The 23,297-nt window shown below is 47.5% G+C and overlaps 2 protein-coding genes across 2 annotated transcripts; one reads left to right on the forward strand and one right to left on the reverse strand.

Annotated features, from left to right (window-relative positions):
* Positions 1 to 4,977: 4,977 nt before the first annotated feature.
* LOC137305470 (parvalbumin beta-like) lies at positions 4,978 to 16,528 on the forward strand. The gene is made up of 5 exons (XM_067974308.1): positions 4,978 to 5,126; positions 10,874 to 10,941; positions 11,760 to 11,892; positions 14,485 to 14,594; positions 16,328 to 16,528. The coding sequence occupies exons 1-5, from the start codon at positions 4,993 to 4,995 to the stop codon at positions 16,351 to 16,353; spliced, it is 471 nt and encodes a 156-aa protein (XP_067830409.1). The 5' UTR covers positions 4,978 to 4,992; the 3' UTR covers positions 16,354 to 16,528.
* Positions 16,529 to 17,598: 1,070 nt separating this feature from the next.
* Positions 17,599 to 23,062, reverse strand: LOC137305467 (E3 ubiquitin-protein ligase TRIM56-like). The gene is made up of 2 exons (XM_067974305.1): positions 22,942 to 23,062; positions 17,599 to 21,900 (listed from the first exon to the last, which is right to left on the reverse strand). Exon 2 carries the CDS (start codon positions 21,884 to 21,886, stop codon positions 19,907 to 19,909), a length of 1,980 nt encoding a protein of 659 aa, XP_067830406.1. The 5' UTR covers positions 21,887 to 21,900; positions 22,942 to 23,062; the 3' UTR covers positions 17,599 to 19,906.
* Between the last annotated feature and the right edge of the window lie 235 nt (positions 23,063 to 23,297).

Below are 23,297 nucleotides of genomic sequence, written 5' to 3' on the forward strand. Positions count from 1 at the left end.
ATACAGATCAGCCATGATCTCATTGAATGGCGGAAGAGGCTCGAGGGGCTGAATGGCCTCCTCCTGTTCCTATGCTCACCCTCTATGGCAACACTACGGTAGATTTTTCCATGGGTTAAGTGCAGCTCCTGTCCGAGTGTGATGAAATCTACCCCAATGCATCGCTTTCATTTCCAACACTACCCCTCAGACCTCTCTTTATTCCACCATTAATCCACCTTAGCTGAAACGCAGTGCTCAAAATGACTGCCGAGACAATGTCAGTCCTTACAACCCAGCCCATGCCGGTGAGTGTGGTGCAAAATGATTGCAAACTCGTCCCCAACGACAGTTGGGAGTGCAATAATCCCTCCATGGCCTCGCCCCCTCCCGATCTCTGTGACCTCCTCCAGCCCTACAACCCTCCGAAAACTCTGCGATCCTCCAATTCTGGCCTCTTGCACATCCCCGATTTCCATCACCCCACCATTGGCGGCCGTGCCTTCAGATGCCTCAGCCCCGGGCTCTGGAATTCCCTCCCTAAACCTCTCCACCCCTGAACCACTCTCTCCTCCTTTGGCGCTTCTTAAAAGCCCTTTGACCAATCTTTAGTTCACCTGTCTCTTTATGTGGCTTGGTGTCAAACTTTGTTTCATTACGCTCCTGTGAACCGCCTTGGGACGTTTTACAATGTTAAAAGCACTGTATTAATGCACGATAGTGTTGTTGATCTACTGGGAAGAGGAAAACAAAATGTCTGTGGTTTTCCCTCCCTCATTACCAGGACTAGTCGGCCTGGTTATGCAAGTTGTCAGCACGCAGCCCAGTTTATTACCCTCAGTTCTGCATCATGTGAGAGGATGGGCCTGGAAACAGTGGTGTGGAAATAATCGAGAGGTTCTGAGTCAGGTTAGGAAATGACCTCAAGCTTATTTAAGGAGAACAGTCATGTGTTGTCGGGTGCGGTGAGTGTTAATACACCAACCCCTCTCCCAACCCACCAGCTCCTCACATCATCAGCTCCGTTGCTGTCGATGTTTCATTCGGGTTATTTTTGGGATCCTGTTCTCCTCCCTTTCTGACACACGGGCTGGTAAACTGTCAAGTGAGGTCAGACTTAGCATCACTACCGATACTACAAGAGGAAGAGGTTGAATGTCAGGAAAGGAAGATCCACAGATCCTGAGAAAGAATGGGTTCGAATCATCAAACCTTACAGCACAGAAGGAGGCCATTCAGCCCAACGTGCCTGTGCTGACTCTTGAAAGAGCTCTTCAATTAGTCTCAGTCCCTTGCCCTTTCTCTATAGCCCTGCAATATTTTCCTTGTCAAGTATTCATTAAATTCCCTTTTATTGAAACTGCTTCCATCACCCTTTTAGGCAGTTCAATCCAGATCATAACAACTCACTGCGTAAAAACAATATTCTCCCCTTGTCCCCTCTGGTTCTTTTGCCAATTATCTTAAATCTGTGTCCTCTGGTTACTGAGCCTCCTGCCAGTGGGAAGTTTCTCCCTATTTACCCTATCAAAACCCCTCATAGTTTTGAACACTATGAAATCTCCTCTTAACATTCTCTGCTCTGAGGAGAACAATCCCAGCTTCTCCAGTCTGTATCATAACTGAAGTCCCTCATCCCTGCTACCATTCTAGTAAATCGCCTCTGTGCCCTCCCTAAGGCTTTGACATCCTTCCTAAAGTGCGGTGCCCAGAATTGGACACAATACTCCAGCTGAGGTTTAACCAGTGATTTATAAAGATTTAGATTAACTTCCTTGCTTTTTTGTACTCTTTGCCTCTATTAATAAAGTCCAGGATCCCCTACGCTTTTTAATAGTTTTATGAACTTGTCCTGCCACCTTCAAAGACAATAACAGCTCAGTTATGCTCCCTACTGGTGAATGGTGGAACAGCACGTTGCTGTAATAGTCTGCGTGCCTTTTATAATTTAGCCAGTACTAATACACTGGGTTGCTAAAAAACAAATAATAAATGTGGCCCCTTTTTAAAGGGACATAACTAATAACAGAACTTAAACAAAAGGAAAGCGGAAACTTAGAAACTTAAATAATGTTGTTGCTGTGTCTAGTTCACACTCCAGACCCTGCGGTGCCCACTGGTCACAGGAAGCCTCAGATGTACTGGCAGGCACCACATGCTCCCTCTCCAGGGCCACCCGGGCACGGACAAGGCCGAGGGACAGAAGCAGGCAGGCAGAGTGACCACCCCCAGGGGCTGCGTCTCACCTGTGACCTATGGATGGTCAGCTTGGCCAGGGTCAGGAGCAGAGCCATGAGGAAGTCCCCCCGAATTGCCCGGCCTTCCTCCTCCTCCCTCCTCCGCACCGGGCGGCCAAAGATCAGGAGCGTGGGTCTGAGGTGGAGCCAGAAGTTGAGGAGCAGCCCCTTCAAATGATGGGTTGCGATCTCTCACACTCTGTGTAGATGTGAAACACCGACTCAGTCAGGCAGCTGGAGTTACGAGGCAGACCTGGAAATGACACTTTTCTCGTGAAACCACAGACCTGATTATTTAAATACCAATCTTGTTAAAAATGTTTAAAGTTCAAAGTAACTCCATCCTTCTGCTTCGTCGTAGGTGGATCAGTAAGTGAGGAAAGACAGTGAGACACATGGCTGGACAACTTATCCACAGGGACAAACAAGTTGTTCAGTGAGAGGGAGAGGATCCTCGATCAGGCGGGTCGAGGTAGTCAGGCTGCTGCCATTCGACATTCAACAGCTGGGCTAATGGTTTGTTCACCAGGTGCTGAGGTTACTGGGGATTTTGACCCCGGGAAGATTAAAACAGAAAATGCTGGAAATACTCAGCAGGTCAGGCAGCATCAATGGGAGAGAAAGAGTGTTAAATATTTCAGGTCGATGACCTTTCATCAGAACTGGAAGGTGTTACTATTAGACTCGAATTTTTGGAGCAAAACCAGACGGAGACGGAACTGCTGACCAAGTTAAAGTTTATTAGAAAACCTTGTGCACAAAGGGAGAGTGGTAAACTTCCTCAAGCTCGTGACTAACTCTCAAAGGAACATCAGCACTACAAGCATGTTTATACCTTTCAATAAGCAATACCCACCTGCTGTGGAAGGTGGTACAGGTCTACGTAACTACAGTGGGTTTCATTGGGTGGTATAGTCTGCCACTCACTTGTCAGGGGCTCCCTTGGGTCGTCCCATGACATTAAACATCTCACATTCCTGAGGAGGACCCTTATCAATAAACACAAGTCCCAGACATTGAAACTACACAAAGGGTCTTCACAAAGTCCCGAGCAGCTGCTCCTTTCTGACTCCCTTTTGAGCTGGGGTAACCTTGGAGATATCCACCGCTCCTCCCTTAATCATCCGAAGTGAGCTCGTTAGGATGAACAATGTCGGCTTCGGCCTTGGATAAACTTTCCCCAGTGTGTTCTGGAGATAAGCGAGGGGGTGGCCATAAATCCAACAGACCTGCGTTTGTCAGCTCTTACAGTGTGGGTCACGGACTGCTCCCATAATGGTCAAGTATCCCATCATGCTTTGCTGCTACCTAAATGCTGCATGTGCAATTTAACTACTTATGTGTGTGAGGATAAGAGGCTAATCATTCTTTAATATATATATATATATAGATATATATTTATTATATATATTTATATTTATTATATATATATATATCAGGTTAGGTGAGGGGAGGCTGGAGGTTTTGGATTTCTGTTCACAAGCCTATTTTTCCAGTCCAACATTACAGATGATGAAAGGTCATTGACCTGAAACGTTAACCCTGTTTCTCTCTCTCTTTCTCTCTCTCTCTTTCTCTCCATAGATGCTGCCTGACCTGCTGAGTGTTTCCAGCATTTTCTGTTTTTATTTCAGATTTCCAGCATCTGCAGTATTTTCCTTGGTGTTAGGGATGAACAGTTTTTTAAGCAAGTACAGAGCCAGGGAAAAGGGAACAGGGTGGAGGAAAGGACAAAGGGGAAGGTCTGTGATGGGGTGGAGGGCAGGAGTGATTCAATGACTAAAGGGACGAGGCAAAAGGAGGGGATGATGGGATAAGAAACAAAAGATTGGTCCAGAGGAGGGGTAAATGGTTACAACAGAGTAACAGAGGGGGAGGGAAACCTGGAAAATCTGACAGAGAAGAAGGCTCCCGTCACCCGGGAATGTGGTGGAGAAAAGGGGGGAGACCCCAGGGTTACGGATCCCCCAGGCCGTCTATCGATAGGGGATCCACACCCTCAGCCTCCCCCAGTCCCAGTGGTTCTGGTGCAGCCTTCCTTAGATTGGTAAAGGTCCAGCTGACTGTGGGCCCAGGGAGTTACAGCAGCTGCACCCTGCAAAGTAGATCAGCCATCCTGTGGGGAACTGAGAGAGAGAGTAACAGAGAGAGAGAGTGACAGAGAGAGAGAGTGACAGAGAGAGAGAGTGACAGAGAGAGTAACAGAGAGAGAGAGTGACAGGGAGAGTAACAGAGAGAGTGACAGAGAGAGAGAGTAACAGAGAGAGAGTGGGTAACAGAGAGAGAGTAACAGAGAGAGAGAGAGTGACAGAGAGAGAGTGAGAGTGACAGAGAGAGAGTGAGAGTGACAGAGAGAGTGAGGTGACAGTGAGAGAGAGAGTGACAAAGAGAGAGAGAGTGATAGAGTGTGACAGAGAGAGTGACAGAGAGAGAGTGAGAGAGTGACAGAGAGAGAGAGTGACAGAGAGAGAGACGGGGAGACAGAGAAAAAGAGAGTGAGAGAAAGAGTGAGACAGACAGAGAGAGCGACAGACAGAGACAGACAGACTATCTCCCCTGTGGTTCCTCTCTACTGTTTCCAGTCTCCTAGCATTGGGACTTTCAGTCTGCTGGCCCAACACTGCAATGCATTGTTTTTCTATATAATCAAGTTACTGAGTATCTTGGAGTGGTGTAGACTTTTAACCTTTTGTTTACAAAGCATGATGATGAAATAGTCTTTAAAAAATAACTAATCAATGTCTAGTTAATGTTCTGCAATTGTGAACAAGGCAGCATGTTCAAGCAGATGGCCCTTGAACGGGGAAATGATAAGGGAACAGATGATATCCAAGAGAGAGGACGGCCAGCATATAAGAGAGAAACGCCTCCAAACGTCCTTGTGGATAGTGTCGAGGTTCAGAAAACAAGGTCTGTCTCTACTGATGAATTATTGAACAAATCCATTAGAACATAGCGCCAACATATGGAATTGATGTAGTGAAGGTAAAGCTAAGATTGGAATGTGGGATGAGACAGACTGGTACTGGATTAGGAATAGACCTGGGAGCTGACAGATTCCCAAAGGTGAATCATAACCAGATCCAGAAAGAATGTGCTGTGAGATGAGGTGACTGGTCTTTACTGATTCCAATTGCAAGGACAGCAGAGTATTAATTCAGCAGATGGGCACCATCTGGGCAGATACACTCTCTTAATGTGATCAGGTTCATGTAAAGTCTGGGAAACAATGGGGCATTGTGGCCAGAGCAGAATGTAGTGATAAGAAAAGGCAGATCGAGACAGAGTCTGCACTGCACTGCAGTGAAGCTCCAGAGAGAAAGAGATATCGGCTAGACATCCTCCCAGGATAAGTTACAGAAAGAAAGAAAGCCTTGCTTTATACAGTGCCTCCCACAACCTCAGGATGTCCCAAAGCACTTTACAGCCAATTCAGTACTTTTTGAGGTGTAGTCACTGTTGTAATGTAGGAAATGCGGCAGCCAATTTGCACACAGCAAGATCCCACAAACAGCAATATGATCAGATCATCTATTTTTTAGTGATGTTGGTTGAGGGGTAAATATTGGCCAGGTCACCGGGGAGAACTCCCCTGCTTTTCTTCGGAATAGCCCCACTGGGATCTTTTATGTCCATTTGAGGGCAGACGGGGCCTCGGTTTAATGTCTCATCCGAAAGACAGCATCTCCGACAGTGCAGCACTCCCTCGGTACTGCACTGGGAGTGTCAGCCTGGATTACGGGCTTAAGGCTTTGGAGTAAGTCCTGAACTCACAACCTTCTATGATCTCAGAGGCGAGAGTGCTGCCCACTGAATCATGGGCAACACTGAGCCACTAAGTAAGGTGGTCTTAGAACACTCCCCTCTCATACTATTATAATCAATGATGTGGCACTGATGGACTTGGAGTTTTCATCACTAAATAAAGATTAAACTGATTTATGTTTATATATATTTGCATCTAATTTACAAACCCAAAATATATAGAAACACTGTTAGAAAAGTCTCCAACTAGTGCTTGTCAATTGTCAATCTTTAAAGGGTCAAAAGTATTAGAAAAAAGGAAGAAAGTCACTGATTTCCTGCAGATTTTCCTGACCTTGATAACATGGACTCTTCCCCCAGACAAGCACCAGTAATTTACAAGGAGTTGCCAATCTACAGAAATTTTCCTCCGAGACGAGTGTCTGATGGGTCACAGGGAGTACCTGAGCGGTGGCCTCAAAGGGACAGGCTAGATTCAATCCCAGTCCCATTTTAGCATCTGAGCCGGTAGTGTGATGGTTCCATTACTGGACTAATAATGCCCAGAACATGAGTTCAAATCCCACCCTACAGGTTGAGAATATGAATTCAGTTTTTAAAAAAAGCTGGAAATGAAAAGCTGGTAATCAGTAAAAGTGATCCTGACTCTTCGGATTATCGTAAAAACCCAAATAATGTCCTTGGGCCTTGCCAGTGATGAGCACATCCCGAGAATGAATTTAAAATATCACAATCATGCTCAGAATCCAGACCATCCATAAGCAATGCCACAGGAGATCAGCTAATAGTGTTTGATGCAATTATTAAACAGCAGTGAAAGCCCTCCATTTCCAATCTCTATCAGTGCAATAATGGGAGGGAGCTGGACAGGCTGTATAATGAAGAGGGTTAACCTACATAATAACAGGCAAATGGACCTCACTGTACAGACATAGTGATATAGTAACATAGTAACATGGCAATATTGTTAAATAGTATCACAGTAATATAGTTACATAGTAATACAGTAAGGTAATAATATAATAACATAGTAAAGTAGATTTAAACTCCTGGGTCTGTGGGACAGAGCTCCCTATTAATGTGTGAACTGGACACTGGCTCCAGGAATAGCCCCACGTGGTGTGTTTTAACAGGATGGTGAGATCAGCTTAACATTCAATGAAACTCAGACCTGTCCTCATCTGACAGCCGCACACATGCACTGTCCAGCCAGAGTCACTGTCCAGCGGAGTCACTGTCCAGCGGAGTCACTGTCCAGCCAGAGTCACTGTCCAGCGGAGTCACTGTCCAGCCAGAGTCACTGTCCAGCCAGAGTCACTGTCCAGCGGAGTCACTGTCCAGTCAGTGTGGGAGTCACTGTCTAGCCGGAGTCACTGTCCAGTCAGTGTGGGAGTCTCTGTCCAGTCGGTGTGGGAGTCACTGTCTAGCCGGAGTCACTGTCCAGTCGGTATGGGCGTCACTGTCTAGCCGGAGTCACTGTCCAGTCGGTGTGGGAGTCACTGTCTAGCCGGAGTCACTGTCCAGTCGGTATGGGCGTCACTGTCTAGCCGGAGTCACTGTCCAGTCGGTGTGGGAGTCACTGTCTAGCCGGAGTCACTGTCCAGTCGGTGTGGGAGTCACTGTCTAGCCGGAGTCACTGTCCAGTCGGTGTGTGAGTCACTGTCCAGTCGGTATGGGCGTCACTGTCTAGCCGGAGTCACTGTCCAGTCGGTGTGTGAGTCACTGTCCAGTCGGTATGGGCGTCACTGTCTAGCCGGAGTCACTGTCCAGTCGGTATGGGCGTCACTGTCTAGCCGGAGTCACTGTCCAGTCGGTGTGGGAGTCACTGTCTAGCCGGAGTCACTGTCCAGTCGGTGTGTGAGTCACTGTCCAGTCGGTATGGGCGTCACTGTCTAGCCGGAGTCACTGTCCAGTCGGTGTGGGAGTCACTGTCTAGCCGGAGTCACTGTCCAGCCGGAGTCACTGTCCAGGAACCCTTGCTGATTTTCTCCTCCTGCACCCTGTCTGTCTCACTACCTCTCTCCCAACACCCTCAACACCTCCCTCAACACCTCACCTTCATTCACTTTCCCTAATTCTTTTTCTACCAAAGTTCCATGTCTATTTTTACCTCTGTGAAGCACTCGGGGACAGTCACTATATTAAGGATGCTGTATTGAGAACTGAGGTGACTTTGCTTCATCTAATACAGAACAGGATCTGCACCAGGTGTGATTATATGAATTACACACCTGTGTGATCATATAAATGTGCATATTTATCTATAGTCATGGTGTCAATAAGCAAACCAGGGGCAGTCGGCCTATAAGCTGCTGTTATTTGAGTCACACACTGACCCCTTCTGCTCATTGTCTTTGACGGGTCGTTAACCCGAAATCTCTTTTTGAAATCGATTTCTTGCCCCCCTCCCCCAGTTTTCTCTCTTCTTGCCCTAAAGGCGCTGACTGCAGCTGGGGCACAATTGCCCAGGGGCAGAGCATCCGCTGGTACCTCGCTAGTGCATCCAATGCATTCTTCACATGTGAGCCCCGACAGAGTGTGTCGGCAGGCTATTTGACCATGGGGGTCATGACGGCCGAGGAAGATGTTGACCTCACCCAGTGTCCCACACACACGTGGACTTTCTATTGGAGATAACTGGATAGTGCTCGGGAGCTGGCTGATGTTTCTCTCCTCCAGCCCAGGTTGCTGTAGCCCTTTCACCATGAAAACCCCCACCGTACACTGAATATAAGGAGGGACTTGTAACTTTTCTAGTTGAGTAAGGCTACGTACTTAACCAAATGAGTAACTTGCCGTAATACTTTCTATCGGGCTGGCAGGGGTGGGGATTTTTTTCCCATTTGTCCCCTCTTTTCATCTGTGTTAAACATCTGTACAAATATCGTAGCAATCGGTTTGAAAGGACAAAATTGGACCCATTTGCTTTATTAACCAAGCCCCGCTCCAGGCTGACATTCCCAGTGCAATACTGAGGGAGCACTGCACTGTCGGAGGTGCCGTCTTTCGAATAAGACATTAAACACGGGCCCCGTCTCCCTGTTCCAGTGGTTCAGGACGGTGTAAGAGATCCCACAGCACCAGCTGAAGATGAGCAGGGAGTTCTCCCACTATCCTGGACAACATTCCTCTGTTAACCAACACCACCAAAAACAGATTAACTGGGCATTCATCTCATTGCTGTGTGGGATCTTGCTGTGTGCAGATTGGCTGCCATGTTTAGCTTCATAACCAGAGTGACGGCACTGCCAGGTAATTAATTGTAGGTGATGCGTTTTGGGATTTCCTGAGAGATCTATTAAGACACTGTCAGGTAAAAAGGAATCAAAAGACTTGCATTATACAGATCATTTCACGACCTCAGGATGTCCCAAAGCACTTTACAGCCATTGAAGTCCTTTTGAAGTGTAGTCACTGTTATAATGTAGGAAACACGGCAGCCAATTTGCGCACAGCAAGATCCCACAAACAGCAATGCAATAATGACTGGATAATCTGTTTTAATGACATTGGTTGAGGGATAAATATTGACCAGGACAAGTAGACATCAGTATATGAACAGAGGCGGTATCCTGTTTATTGTTAATGGATTAATATGTCCGTTAAATAGCTTCCTGCCTGGTGTGGGGAGGGCAGATCCACGAGGTAGGGAGTGGAAGCTGGGATCTCCCAGTCAGACGCCCTCTCGATGTACAATCCTGCTCAGCTTTGTCTGCAGTGTAAGCAGGGCAAACTCTGACCTCATCAGACCCATTCTCACACCACCTCAATGGTTTATACGATCCAGGTCTCCTCCCCTTTGTAACTGCCATTAAAAACAGTGCATCACAGCCTGTATATAAAGGCCAACATCACAGCTAACAGCAGATGCAAGTGTTCACTTCCTGACTCAGACACAGAAGAGTACAAGGGTGAGTGGTATTTAATCTACTTTGTTGAAGTACCATCAGAAATACACTTAAGATGATTAAGTATTCCATTGCACTTTATTGGGTGCGTGAAATAATTAAAAATGAAGCTCTTAACAACACAGGTTAACTTATAACAGGGTCCTGTGTGACCTTCATATAGTGAAGCAACAGAAGGAGCTCTTAAAGAGTTAAAGCTCCCTCCCACTTCTCAATTCACTACAGAAATATTGATGATCACTAGATAGTGAAGGAAGTTCTCCACAGGCTTGTGTTCCCTGTGACATCCAAGCAAACTGGAGTCTTTTAACAGGCAGTGAGATCTGAGGCACCTTGGAGGGGGAGCAGTGCAGATTCACCAGGATGATACCAGGGATAAAAAGGTTAAATTATGAGGACAGGTTGGATAGACTAGGCTTGTATTCCCTTGAGTTTAGAAGATTAAGGGGTGATCTAATCGAGGTGTTTAAGATATTAAAGGATTTGATAGGGTAGATAGAGAGAAACTATTTCCTCTGGTGGGAGAGTCCAGAACAAGGGGGCATAACCTTAAAATTAGAGCCAGGCCGTTCAGGGGTGATGTCAGGAAGCATTTCTTCACACAAAGGGGAGTGGAAATCTGGAACTCTCTCCTCCAAAAATCTGCTGAGGCTGGGGGTCAATTGAAGATTTCAAAACTGAGACTGATCGATTTTTGTTAGGCAAGGGGATTAAGGGATATGCAGTAAAGGCGGGTAAATGGAATTGGGTACAGATCAGCCATGATCTAATTGAATAGCGGAACAGGCTTGAGGGGCTGAATGGCCTCCTCCTGTTTCTAGAGTGAGTTAAACAGAGAGATCTTCACATAGAGAGAGTTGGACTGGGAGATCTTCCTATACAGAGTTAGTGCCCAGTTGCCAAGAGCTTAGAACATTAGTTGAATGAATGATAAAAAGCTGCACATTCCAGACTTTAATGAGTCTGATCATTTCTCATTCATAGGTTTACGATGAAGGTCACTGACTTCCTCGCTGCTGGTGATGTAACTGCTGCCCTCACTGAATGCAACGGTAAAGTCACTCGCTGCACTTTTAAAAAATAATTTTTCTCCTTATTTCCAGCTGTTGTTGACTCTTGCAGTTTCACTGGGATCAGGTTCCATCTGAGGCCTCTCCCTAGTGTGTGGGACCCGGGCTCATTTACCCCCTTCCCTACCCCAGGGTCACTCATCCTAATTGTAACATCTGTACCACCGTGTTTGTTGAGATCAGCTAACTCAGCTCGAGTCTGGGAGCTACCTGATGTATGTTGCTTAGTGCCACCTGTAACACAGTGACCCCTGCCTGTAACACAGTGACCCCTGCCTGTAACACAGTGACCCCTGCCTGTAACGCATTGACCCCTGCCTGTAACACAGTGACCCCTGCCTGTAACACAGTGACCCCTGCCTGTAACGCATTGACCCCTGCCTGTGACACAGTGACCCCTGCCTGTAACACAGTGACCCCTGCCTGTAACACAGTGACCCCTGCCTGTAACACAGTGACCCCTGCCTGTGACACAGTGACCCTTGCCTGTAACACAGTGACCCCTGCCTGTAACACAGTGACCCCTGCCTGTAACACAGTGACCCCTGCCTGTAACACACCAATCCTATACAATCATATTTTTATCTGGGTTTAAATGTATTATAGAACGGTGCTACAGAATGTTAATATCATTTACTTGACTCTTTGCTCCTTCTCTGAAGCTGTTTCATGAGCATCGAACAAACTTTGGTCAATTTAAGGATTCCTTGGTTTCCCCCAGGAACTCTGGGCATCTCTCCCCCACCTCCCTCCCACCCCATGAATGTTCCTCTCCTGTCACTAACGTTGTCCTGTTCCAGATCCCGGCTCCTTCCATCTCAAGAAGTTTTCCAAAACCTCCGGCCTGGCCAAGAAATCCGCGGAAGAGATCAAGAAAATCTTTGACATTCTCGACAACGACAACAGCGGCTTCATCGAGAAGGACGAGCTCAAGTAGGAAACACTGCACTTCCCTCTAAACATTAACATGGAATAGGAACAGGCCAGGACGGAGCAAAGCCCATCGTAGACAGTGAATGTAACAGGACAGGACGGAGCAAAGCCCATCGTAGACAGTGGGTGTAACAGGACAGGACGGAGCAAAGCCCATCGTAGACAGTGGGTGTAACAGGACAGGACGGAGCAAAGCCCATCGTAGACAGTGGGTGTAACAGGACAGGACGGAGCAAAGCCCATCGTAGACAGTGGGTGTAACAGGACAGGATGGAGCAAAGCCCATCGTAGACAGTGAGTGTAACAGGACAGGACGGAGCAAAGCCCATCGTAGACAGTGGGTGTAACAGGACAGGACGGAGCAAAGCCCATCGTAGACAGTGAGTGTAACAGGACAGGATGGAGCAAAGCCCATCGTAGACAGTGAATGTAACAGGACAGGATGGAGCAAAGCCCATCGTAGACAGTGAGTGTAACAGGACAGGACGGAGCAAAGCCCATCGTAGACAGTGGGTGTAACAGGACAGGATGGAGCAAAGCCCATCGTAGACAGTGAATGTAACAGGACAGGATGGAGCAAAGCCCATCGTAGACAGTGAGTGTAACAGGACAGGACGGAGCAAAGCCCATCGTAGACAGTGGGTGTAACAGGACAGGATGGAGCAAAGCCCATCGTAGACAGTGAGTGTAACAGGACAGGATGGAGCAAAGCCCATCGTAGACAGTGGGTGTAACAGGACAGGATGGAGCAAAGCCCATTGTAGACAGTGAGTGTAACAGGACAGGACGGAGCAAAGCCCATCGTAGACAGTGAGTGTAACAGGACAGGACGGAGCAAAGCCCATCGTAGACAGTGGGTGTAACAGGACAGGATGGAGCAAAGCCCATCGTAGACAGTGAGTGTAACAGGACAGGACGGAGCAAAGCCCATCGTAGACAGTGAGTGTAACAGGACAGGACGGAGCAAAGCCCATCGTAGACAGTGGGTGTAACAGGACAGGACGGAGCAAAGCCCATCGTAGACAGTGAGTGTAACAGGACAGGACGGAGCAAAGCCCATCGTAGACAGTGGGTGTAACAGGACAGGACGGAGCAAAGCCCATCGTAGACAGTGAGTGTAACAGGACAGGACGGAGCAAAGCCCATCGTAGACAGTGAGTGTAACAGGACAGGACGGAGCAAAGCCCATCGTAGACAGTGAGTGTAACAGGAGAGGGCAGAGTAAAGCCCATCGTAGACAGTGAATGTAACAGGAGAGGGCAGAGTAAGACCCATCGTAGACAGTGAGTGTAACAGGAGAGGGCAGAGTAAAGCCCATCGTAGACAGTGAGTGTAACAGGAGAGGGCAGAGTAAAGCCCATCGTAGACAGTGAGTGTAACAGGAGAGGGCAGAGTAAAGCCCATCGTAGACAGTGAGTGTAACAGGACAGGGGAGAGTAAGACCCATCGTAGACAGTGAGTGTAACAGGAGAGGGCAGAGTAAGACCCATCGTAGACAGTGGGTGTAACAGGACAGGACGGAGCAAAGCCCATCGTAGACAGTGAATGTAACAGGAGAGGGCAGAGTAAAGCCCATCGTAGACAGTGAATGTAACAGGAGAGGGCAGAGTAAGACCCATCGTAGACGGTGAATGTAACAGGAGAGGGCAGAGTAAAGCCCATCGTAGACAGTGGGTGTAACAGGACAGGACGGAGCAAAGCCCATCGTAGACAGTGAATGTAACAGGAGAGGGCAGAGTAAAGCCCATCGTAGACAGTGAATGTAACAGGACAGGGGAGAGTAAGAGCCATTGTAGACAGTGAGTGTAACAGGAGAGGGCAGAGTAAGACCCATCGTAGACAGTGAATGTAACAGGACAGGGGAGAGTAAAACCCATCGTAGACAGTGAATGTAACAGGACAGGGGAGAGTAAGACCCATCGTAGACGGTGAATGTAACAGGACAGGGGAGAGTAAGACCCATCGTAGACGGTGAATGTAACAGGACAGGGGAGAGTAAAACCCATCGTAGACAGTGAATGTAACAGGACAGGGGAGAGTAAGACCCATCGTAGACGGTGAATGTAACAGGACAGGGGAGAGTAAGACCCATCGTAGACGGTGAATGTAACAGGACAGGGGAGAGTAAGACCCATCGTAGACGGTGAATGTAACAGGACAGGTTAATTGGGGAATGAGTTATCAGGACTCGAGTGAGGCTCAGTTTTTCTTAAATTTATTGAGAAGCCGTTCTTCATGTGTGAGAAGAGACCGTAACTGTCAGCAGGATATCCAACCACGAAGGTCATCACAGCCCAGGCTGATCCGATCCGCGCACATATAACACACACAAACACAACACACACATATACATGACACACAACATACATAACGCATACATAACACACACATATAACACACAGACACAACACACACATACATGACACACAACACACATACATAACACATACATAATACACACATATAACACAGTCATACATAACACATACATAATACACACATATAACACAGTCATACATAACACATACACATGCCACACACAGGTGCTCTCCTCTCTCAGGGTTTTGATGATGGCCTCCTGTTTTATTAAAGGTTGTTCCTTCAGTATTTCTGCCCAGAAGCCCGGGCGTTGAGTGACTCGGAGACAGACAGTTTTGTGTCAGATGGAGATGTGGACGGTGACGGGAGGATTGATTTTTCTGGTATGTGTTTAAACATTTGTAAACCCTGCTCCTTGCTTCCTACCCACAGCTCTTCCCTGAATTACTGTGACTGTAAACTCAGGAGAATGGTTAATTATATACACGGAGAAATGGGAAAATTACTGTTTAAAAAGGCAATTGTATTTGAGAGTGTCACAATCTGCGTAATTTTCTGCTCTCCTGAAAGTACTGACTCTCCCTGGGGTTCAGTTCCATGGGCGCTGATTCTCACTGGGGTACGGGTCCCACAGACACTGACTCTCCCTGGGGTTCAGTTCCACGGGCACTGACTCTCCCTGGGGTTCAGTTCCATGGGCGCTGATTCTCACTGGGGTACGGGTCCCATGGGCACTGACTCTCACTGGGGTACGGGTTCCACAGACACTGACTCTCACTGGGGTACAGGTTCTACAGACACTGACTCTCACTGGGGTACGGGTTCCACAGACACTGACTCGTACTGGGGTACAGGTTCCACGGGCACTGACTCTCACTGGGGTACGGGTCCCACAGACACCGACTCTCACTGGGATACGGGTTCCATGGGCATTGACTCTCACTGGGGTACGGGTTCCATGGGCACTGACTCTCACTGGGGTACAGGTTCCACGGGCTCTGACTCTCACTGGGGTACAGGTTCCACGGGCACTGACTCTCCCTGGGGTACGGGTTCCACAGACACTGACTCTCACTGGGGTACGGGTTCCGCGGGCTCTGACTCTCGCTGGGGTACGGGTTCCACGGGCTCTGACTCTCACTGGGGTACGGGTTCCACAGACACTGACTCTCACTGGGGTACGGGTTCCACGGGCACTGACTCTCACTGGGGTACGGGTTCCACAGACACTGACTCTCACTGGGGTACGGGTTCCGCGGGCTCTGACTCTCGCTGGGGTACGGGTTCCACGGGCTCTGACTCTCACTGGGGTACGGGTTCCACAGACACTGACTCTCACTGGGGTACGGGTTCCACAGACACTGACTCTCACTGGGGTACGGGTTCCACAGGCACTGACTCTCGCTGGGGTACGGGTTCCACGGGCTCTGACTCTCACTGGGGTACGGGTTCCACGGGCACTGACTCTCACTGGGGTACGGGTTCCACAGACACTGACTCTCACTGGGGTACGGGTTCCACGGGCACTGACTCTTGCTGGGGTACGGGTTCCACGGGCTCTGACTCTCACTGGGGTACGGGTTCCACGGGCACTGACTCTCGCTGGGGTACGGGTTCCACGGGCTCTGACTCTCACTGGGGTACGGGTTCCACGGGCTCTGACTCTCGCTGGGGTACGGGTTCCACAGACACTGACTCTTGCTGGGGTACGGGTTCCACGAGCTCTGACTCTCACTGGGGTACGGGTTCCACGGGCACTGACTCTCACTGGGGTACGGGTTCGATGAAAACTGACCGCCCTCAAATGCCTCATTTAGTCAGACAACGCATTCTTCATATATAGTTTAGTGAGTGTCGCAGGATGTCTGTTGTAGGGGACAGAGTGAATCAGAGACTTGGTGTTGTCCCACAGGAGAAGCCAGGCCATGGTCCCACAGGGGTGAAGGCAAATTGGAGGGAGAGTTGCTGCCTGGACCACTCTCATGCATCTCCCTGCGGTCAGCGGGTGCCTCCCCTGTGCTTTTGTCTTTGGGCGTTGCCGTATTGGGGAGGGGAATGGGGGAGAAAATAATTTCAAAAAACTAAAAAGGTGAAAGCAACTGTACTGAAATTGCAGAATTCCAGAGTCTGATAACTACATAGAGAATTCCACAGCAGACCAGATGGACACTCCCTCAACTGCAGCTCTGCAACATCCCTGGAATTTACCAGACCCATCGGTGAGATTCCTGTCTCTATGAGACTTACTTGATCGTTAATCTCTTCACTTCAGACAGCGATTTATTTAATTAACAGCAATAAAAGTCTCTTCTTTAAACTACCGGCCGTGTTCATTTTGTCGCTGGGAATAATGAGTGAAAAGGGTGGGATGTTTAGGACCAGATGTTCCCGAGACTGCCAATCAGAATAAAGTTAAAATTGGGGCCCTGAGCTGTTTCCGAATTCCACTTACACTGATTACTGGAAAAAGCACTTAAATTTTAAGACCGAATCCTACGTAGTGTGTGGTTAACAGTGATGCTTATGTCCAATATCATTGATATCAGTTCTAATCATGGACTGTCAGCAAAAAGAAATGAATGTTTAGGATACAATGCCAACCACACAAACGTACAGCAGAGCCCCAAAACTCAGGGCTTTCATAGAAACACAGGAACAGGAGGAGGCCATTCAGCCCCTCGAGCCTGTTCCGCCATTCAATTAAATCATGGCTGATATATATTGTAACTCCATTTTCCCGCCTTGGTTCCATAACCCTTAATCCCCTCACCCAACAAAAATCGATCAATCTCAGTTTTGAAAGCTCCAATTGGCCCCCAACCTCAACAGCTTTTTGGGGGAGAGAGTTCCAGATTTCCACTCCCCTTTGTGTGAAGAAGTGCTTCCTGACATCACCCCTGAACGGCCTGACTCTAATTTTAAGGTTATGCCCCCTTGTTCTGGACTCCCCCCACCGGAGGAAATGGTTTCTCTCTATTTATCCTATCAACTCCTTTAATCATCTTAAACACCTCAATTAGATCACCCCTTAATCTTCTACATTCGAGGGAATACTGGCCTAGTCTGTGTTACCTTTTTTACATTCGCTCCATTGGAGGTCCAGTAGGAGAGTAAAATTGGCCATGGTATTCACTCTTGTTTGCCATCTAGCAACCATGAACACTAGAGCCCTGAAAGTCACCTGGTGAATCCCCTTGGACTTTCAGGACTCGAGAGTTCACGGTTGCTGGATGGCAAATAAGAGTGAAGACCATGGCCAATTTTACTCTTCGTATGCGAAGCTACTTGGGTCCAGGTGAGATCAGATCATTCAGCGTAGATCTGTCATTGAACTTAGGGCCGTCCTGCTCTGCGTAGCTCACTGGATAAACTCACTGAGCCATTGGGGAACTTCAATTATGTTTATTGTATTTAATAATGAAGGATAGAAAAAAGTACAGAGATGCAATCAATAGATAGGATACAGTGGAATGTTTGATAATTATTCAGCCAGTACAATAATGACATTTTTGGTCCGTTGTTGCATTCAAAGACTTTTACACTGATATATAATCAGCAATGTGACTACACCAATCATCAACACCCAAGCTCTCTGCTCAGCAGGAGATCTAAACCAAGATGAACGACCAATGTAGACCTTCCCCAGGCAAGTGTTAGATAGTGAAGGTCAGAGCTGGTCATATGGTTTGACCGGAGTCAGAAGATAGAGAGTTCAACAGCACGGTAGAATTTCCAAGGACTCCTCCTGATCTCTCACCCTAACTTTGGCCGTTTCTCCGTGGATTCTGCTGACCTTCCGTTGATGTTACAGCAGAAGCTCGGGAGAACCCCATGTGAAAATTCCATGGGCATCTCTTTAGATCTGTTCACTTGGTGCCCTATTTAAGAAATATTTGTTTTAAAATGAATTAAATGCTAACTATTTAAAGAAATAATTAAATGCCTTTCCTATGCCCTAAGTAATCTATACTAGAAAAAAAGGCTTTTGTCCCTTTTGCGCAATTATTCACCAATATTAATCATGGGATTGTAGGAATATAGATATGTTTTTATATTACTTTAATACAGGACAGAACAGCTAATGTAGCAGAATTGGTTTAAACTGTGTGCTCGCAAATCCTGTCCTTTCCCCTCAATGACACTGATAACACTGGAGGACATGGTAGTGTATCAGGACATCATAGGCACATATAGATTATTAAGCTAGTTGGCATTAATAATATAATATGGAGCTATAAAAAAGATAGGCTTTTAAAACATAGGCTTTTGATCACGGTGTGGGGGGGTGGGGGGAAGTGTAAAAGAAGGAAATTACTGTAGAGTTTGCAAGGGGCCGTGACATCAAAAGCTTGTACAACAAAGGCTGTGGTTTGGGAAGAGCGAGGGTAGGAAGTGACAGCACGGTGTGACAGGATCGGGGCCCCCAACTCTGTCCAGCAATCGGTTCAGTGATCGAAGGGTCATCAAACACTCAATGGTGTTGAATCCAGCAGGAACTAGACAATGAAAGAAAATAGTATGAAAAGAGATGCAACATTTCACTCAGTAGGAACTTTCTGACTACCTTCAAGACCAGGTAACGTGAACAGACCTGGATAAGTGACGCTCACAATTTCCCGCTAGAAGTTCTCTACATGACGATTTAGACGTAAGGCTAAATGTGTATTATTCTGTGTGAAGTATTAAGATGAATGTTTTGAAACAATAATGAATGAAGTGAATTGTCTTACATATTACTGTCTCTAGTTTTACGAATTGGTCAAAAGAATAAGGAAGAAATTAGCCCAATAGTGATCAGTCCAATTGACAATGTTGGTCCCCAGGAGTCCAATTGGGCAATAGTGATCACATGACTTTCCATATGTTAGTGACACTTTCCAGCAATCCCATTGGCCAATATAATCATGTACACCCCAGCCCTCAAACAACACAATGGGAGACTGAAGAGGAAACAATTCTCCGCCATTAAACAGCACCCAATAGTAGGAATGAAAAGTTTCAAAATACAATTTTTAGCTGGTTTAAAATTAATAGCTAGGCAAGGAACAAAAACATTGAAATGTTGGAATGTTTCAAATAAGTGTTGGAGAATGGAACAATTTTGGGTACCCAGTGTTAGCATCAAGCACTCCCAGGTCAGATGTAGCACATTTAAGAATAAAGCTTGCTCCACTCTGCCTCAGGCCCAACCTCAAGACATCCCTAGTGTAACAGTGTGACAATATTCCATTTCCCATACCTGCCATCTAGTGTCAATCAATGCCAAATTAAGAGCAGTTTTGTGATAGGGCTGCAACTGTTACGAGATTTCTCAAACTTATTTTACATAGTGCGTTTATTTACAGACAGATTGAGCCTTTCACCCCATTGCTCAGAGCTCGATTCCAACCCAAATGCCAGATGTCAGAAGCAGGTGCCTAATCCACTTTGTCACCCAGCCTGCTTCATGGGATATGGGCGTCGCTGGCAAGGCCAGCATTTATTGCCCATCCCTAATTGCCCTCGAGAAGGTGGTGGTGAGCCGCCTTCTTGAACTGCTGCAGTCCGTGTGATGAAGGTTCTCCCACAGTGCTGTTAGGTTGGGAGTTCCAGGGTTTTGACCCAGCGACGATGAAGGAATGGCGATATATTTCCAAGTATGTGCGGTGAGATGAGATGTATGTTCACCCTGGATTCTACCCCAGCAGCTATGATGTTAATACAGAGTCAACTTGTACACATGAACAAACCCGTTGCCCATGGTTACAATTAGATTGTCCTCTTCATCTACTGTAATGACACGTGGTTTGTGTAGCCCATCCTCTGCGTTCAACAATTCCTTCCTAAATATTCCTTCTGGTGAAAATAAGAGGATCCTACAGGGCTCAGTGACATAAATATTGTTACTTCGATCCACGCAGACACTGTAGGGGTTGAGGGGACACTGCATTCCATTCACATTGATCTCGTCACAGATACTGATGATTTGCCCACTCCTACAGAAGATAACAATACATTTCTTCCCACAATCAGATACGATGAAATCTTCATCACTGTTGATTGCAATGAAGAGAAATCTGATCCCCTCATAACCGTACGGTTTAACTCTGCCAACCACATGCCCATCAAGATCATAAAGAGAGACAGAACATAAAGTTCCTTCACTGACGGCCACATATTCACCTTCATAAGCAGCAAGGGGGTATGTTGATTCTGAACCTCGGAGGAAAAGCTTTTTCACAAATGCACCATCCATGTCCAGTAGATAAAGCTTGTTCTTGACAGAGCAGGCAATGATATCATCACATACAGCAACACTGCATGGGTCGTCATCTTCATCTGGCAGTGAGATAGTCGTCCTGAACAATCCACCGTCTGTGAAGCATTTTAGAACTGAATTCTGTTCATCTACAACGATGATATCTCCATTTTCTGAAGTGCTGATGCCAGTCAATTTTGGATCATAGTCGTCAAATTCAAGATCCGTGTTAAAGGAATACAGACTAACTGCCCTTTGTTGGGGTTGTGCCATTGGAATGTTTGCTTGAAGAGTTTGCGATGGACATTTGCACTTCCCAGTATTAGAAGGAGTCGGCTGGGATTCAGGGACAGGTTTGTCACCAAATGTGATACTGAAAAGATTACCTTGTGCTATCAGGTCTTCCATTGCTTTGTTGACAGTCAGGTTGGGACCAGCTTTGTTTATGGCCGGGCTGCTCAGTGCTTGCAATGTGCCAATTTGATCCTCTATAATGCTCTGCAAACACATTATTTCCCTCTGTTTACCAGCCGTTATGACCCTCTCAGAGAATTCTCTGGTGCCTTGTGCCTTTTTCTTCTGAAGCTGAAGATCAAACTTAGCAGCCTTGTATAACTCTTCCTGTTCACTGACATAATCTGAGACATTCTTTTTGATGGTATCCCCCTGTTTAAACAAATTGTTTACAACCTCTGTCAGAGTCTTCTCTATACTGGACATCATGGAGCGTTCTGTAGCTTTCACTCTGTCCATCGCTTCATTCAGGTCATCTTCTCGTTGGACCAATGACTGAATATCGGTCCTGAGTCTTTCAATCAGCTTCTTCACTGCAGGTTTCTTGGTCTCTGCTGCTAAGTTCATTGCAACTACTTTATGATTAGTACAAGACTGTGAGGAACAACTGAAGCAGATTACAGAACTGCAGGTGTTACAGAAATAACTGACTGGGTTCTTGGGGTGAGCCCGGCAGAAGAGTTTCTTCTGCATCCTCATCTCAGCGTCACATTCACCTGTGTTGGAACTCGACAGATCGACCATCTTGTGGGTTGGGTGAGCAGACCGATGACTGTCCCTACAGGACTGGCACATGTAATTGGAGCAACCTAGACACTCGGCCATTGCAGAATTCTTGCATTTCCTTCCTCGTGGGCAAAGAGTGCAAGTCACATCTTCCTTCTCCTTGCTTTGGAAGATATCCAGAAGGCCATTGATATGGAAGTTGGTCATCAGTTTGCTGATCCCATCACTCACATCTACTTCAACCCTGCATTCTGGGCACCGGATCTTCCTGTCACCTCTTGCCAGCCTCTCCAGGCAGTCCTGGCAGTATGTGTGGAGGCATGGCAACATTTTAGGATGTTTAAACATATTAAGGCATATTTTACAATTTAAAAAATCATTTTGGATTTTATCCGTAATCTTCGATGAGGTGGCCATGGTGCTGACACAACCTGGAACAGAACAGAACCAGTCCACGTTATAAAAGTTCAGAGATAGCTTAGACATTCAGACAATAATTTAGAAGCCGGTGGTTGTGATTATAAATGAGTGCAGACAATCTGGCCTTGGAACTTGCCAAGTGCTAGAAACGAAACTTAAGATAGAGTTGTTTGTAAAACTGCTGAATAGAAAGTGAAACCAGGTCTGGCGGAAGAGGAGAGCACGAATAAAACGGAAAAATAGGCCCTTTAATGCAACTAAAAAAACACATTAAATCATTGGGTTAAAACATTTGATAATGAAATTACTGGGGAATGTAGGAAATCAGTGAAACTCCCGCCACCAGAGAACACAGAACAAGAAGGTTTAACTTAACTCAAACCCGGGACAACGGGGCCACGTCACATCACATCACCGAGCACCGGACAACCTGCGGCTCGGTCGTCAGTTCTTCTCCGATCTTTCCCTTATTTTTAGGCCCATCATTAGACACAAACCTCATTTACCATCAACCACCTCCAGTGAACGGGACCCAGCCCAAAAATCATCACATTCAAACCAGGGGAGAGTGTCCCGACCTGGACCCCCCCCTCCGGGGGAGAGTGTCCCGACCTGGACCCCCCCCTCCGGGGGAGAGTGTCCCGACCTGGACCCCCCCTCCGGGGGAGAGTGTCCCGACCTGGACCCCCCCTCCGGGGGAGAGTGTCCCGACCTGGACCCCCCCTCCGGGGGAGAGTGTCCCGACCTGGACCCCCCCTCCGGGGGAGAGTGTCCCGACCTGGACCCCCCCTCCGGGGGAAGAGTGTCCCGACCTGGACCCCCCCTCCGGGGGAGAGTGTCCCGACCTGGACCCCCCCTCCGGGGGAGAGTGTCCCGACCTGGACCCCCCCTCCGGGGGAGAGTGTCCCGACCTGGACCCCCCCCCCACCCTCCGGGGGAGAGTGTCCCGACCTGGACCCCCACCTCCCTCCGGGGGAGAGTGTCCCGACCTGGACCCCCACCTCCCTCCGGGGATTCCCTTCCAGCCCAGGGACCCCCTGGATCTCACTCACCTGCAGCGTCCGAGTTGCGGGTGGGAATGGGCCGGAGGATCCTCTGCCCTGGAGAGCTCCTTCCTCCCAGACTCAAGGATAGACCCGTTCCCCTGTTCAGCAGAGGGAGGGACAGCCCTTCGCCACGCCCAGCTGACGTCTTTCTAGCTCATACATAATAATTCAGGTATAATATCGCGGTCCAGTCTTGGTCCAGTCCTTTTATCGAAACACTTGCTGTGGGCGGATATTAAAGGGCAGCTTCTTCCAGAAGAGAGCGTTTAGTTGAACTTTGACTGTTTGCAACAGTACAGATGACGGGTTTGGCCAAATGGGGAAACAATTCTCCTCACAGCCCAAACAAAAGATGATTTTTC

Source organism: Heptranchias perlo, chromosome 40 (assembly GCF_035084215.1).
Source record: "Heptranchias perlo isolate sHepPer1 chromosome 40, sHepPer1.hap1, whole genome shotgun sequence".
Taxonomy (NCBI): domain Eukaryota; kingdom Metazoa; phylum Chordata; class Chondrichthyes; order Hexanchiformes; family Hexanchidae; genus Heptranchias; species Heptranchias perlo.

Coding starts and splice junctions, on each gene's coding strand:
- LOC137305470 (XM_067974308.1), top strand. CDS start 4,993: ATGTTCAAGCAGATGGCCCTTGAACGGGGAAATGATAAGGGAACAGAT. Junction 10,942..11,759: donor TGCCCTCACTGAATGCAACG/GTAAAGTCACTC, acceptor GTCCTGTTCCAG/ATCCCGGCTCCTTCCATCTC. Junction 14,595..16,327: donor CGGGAGGATTGATTTTTCTG/GTATGTGTTTAA, acceptor CTGAAATTGCAG/AATTCCAGAGTCTGATAACT.
- LOC137305467 (XM_067974305.1), bottom strand. CDS start 21,886: ATGGCCACCTCATCGAAGATTACGGATAAAATCCAAAATGATTTTTTA.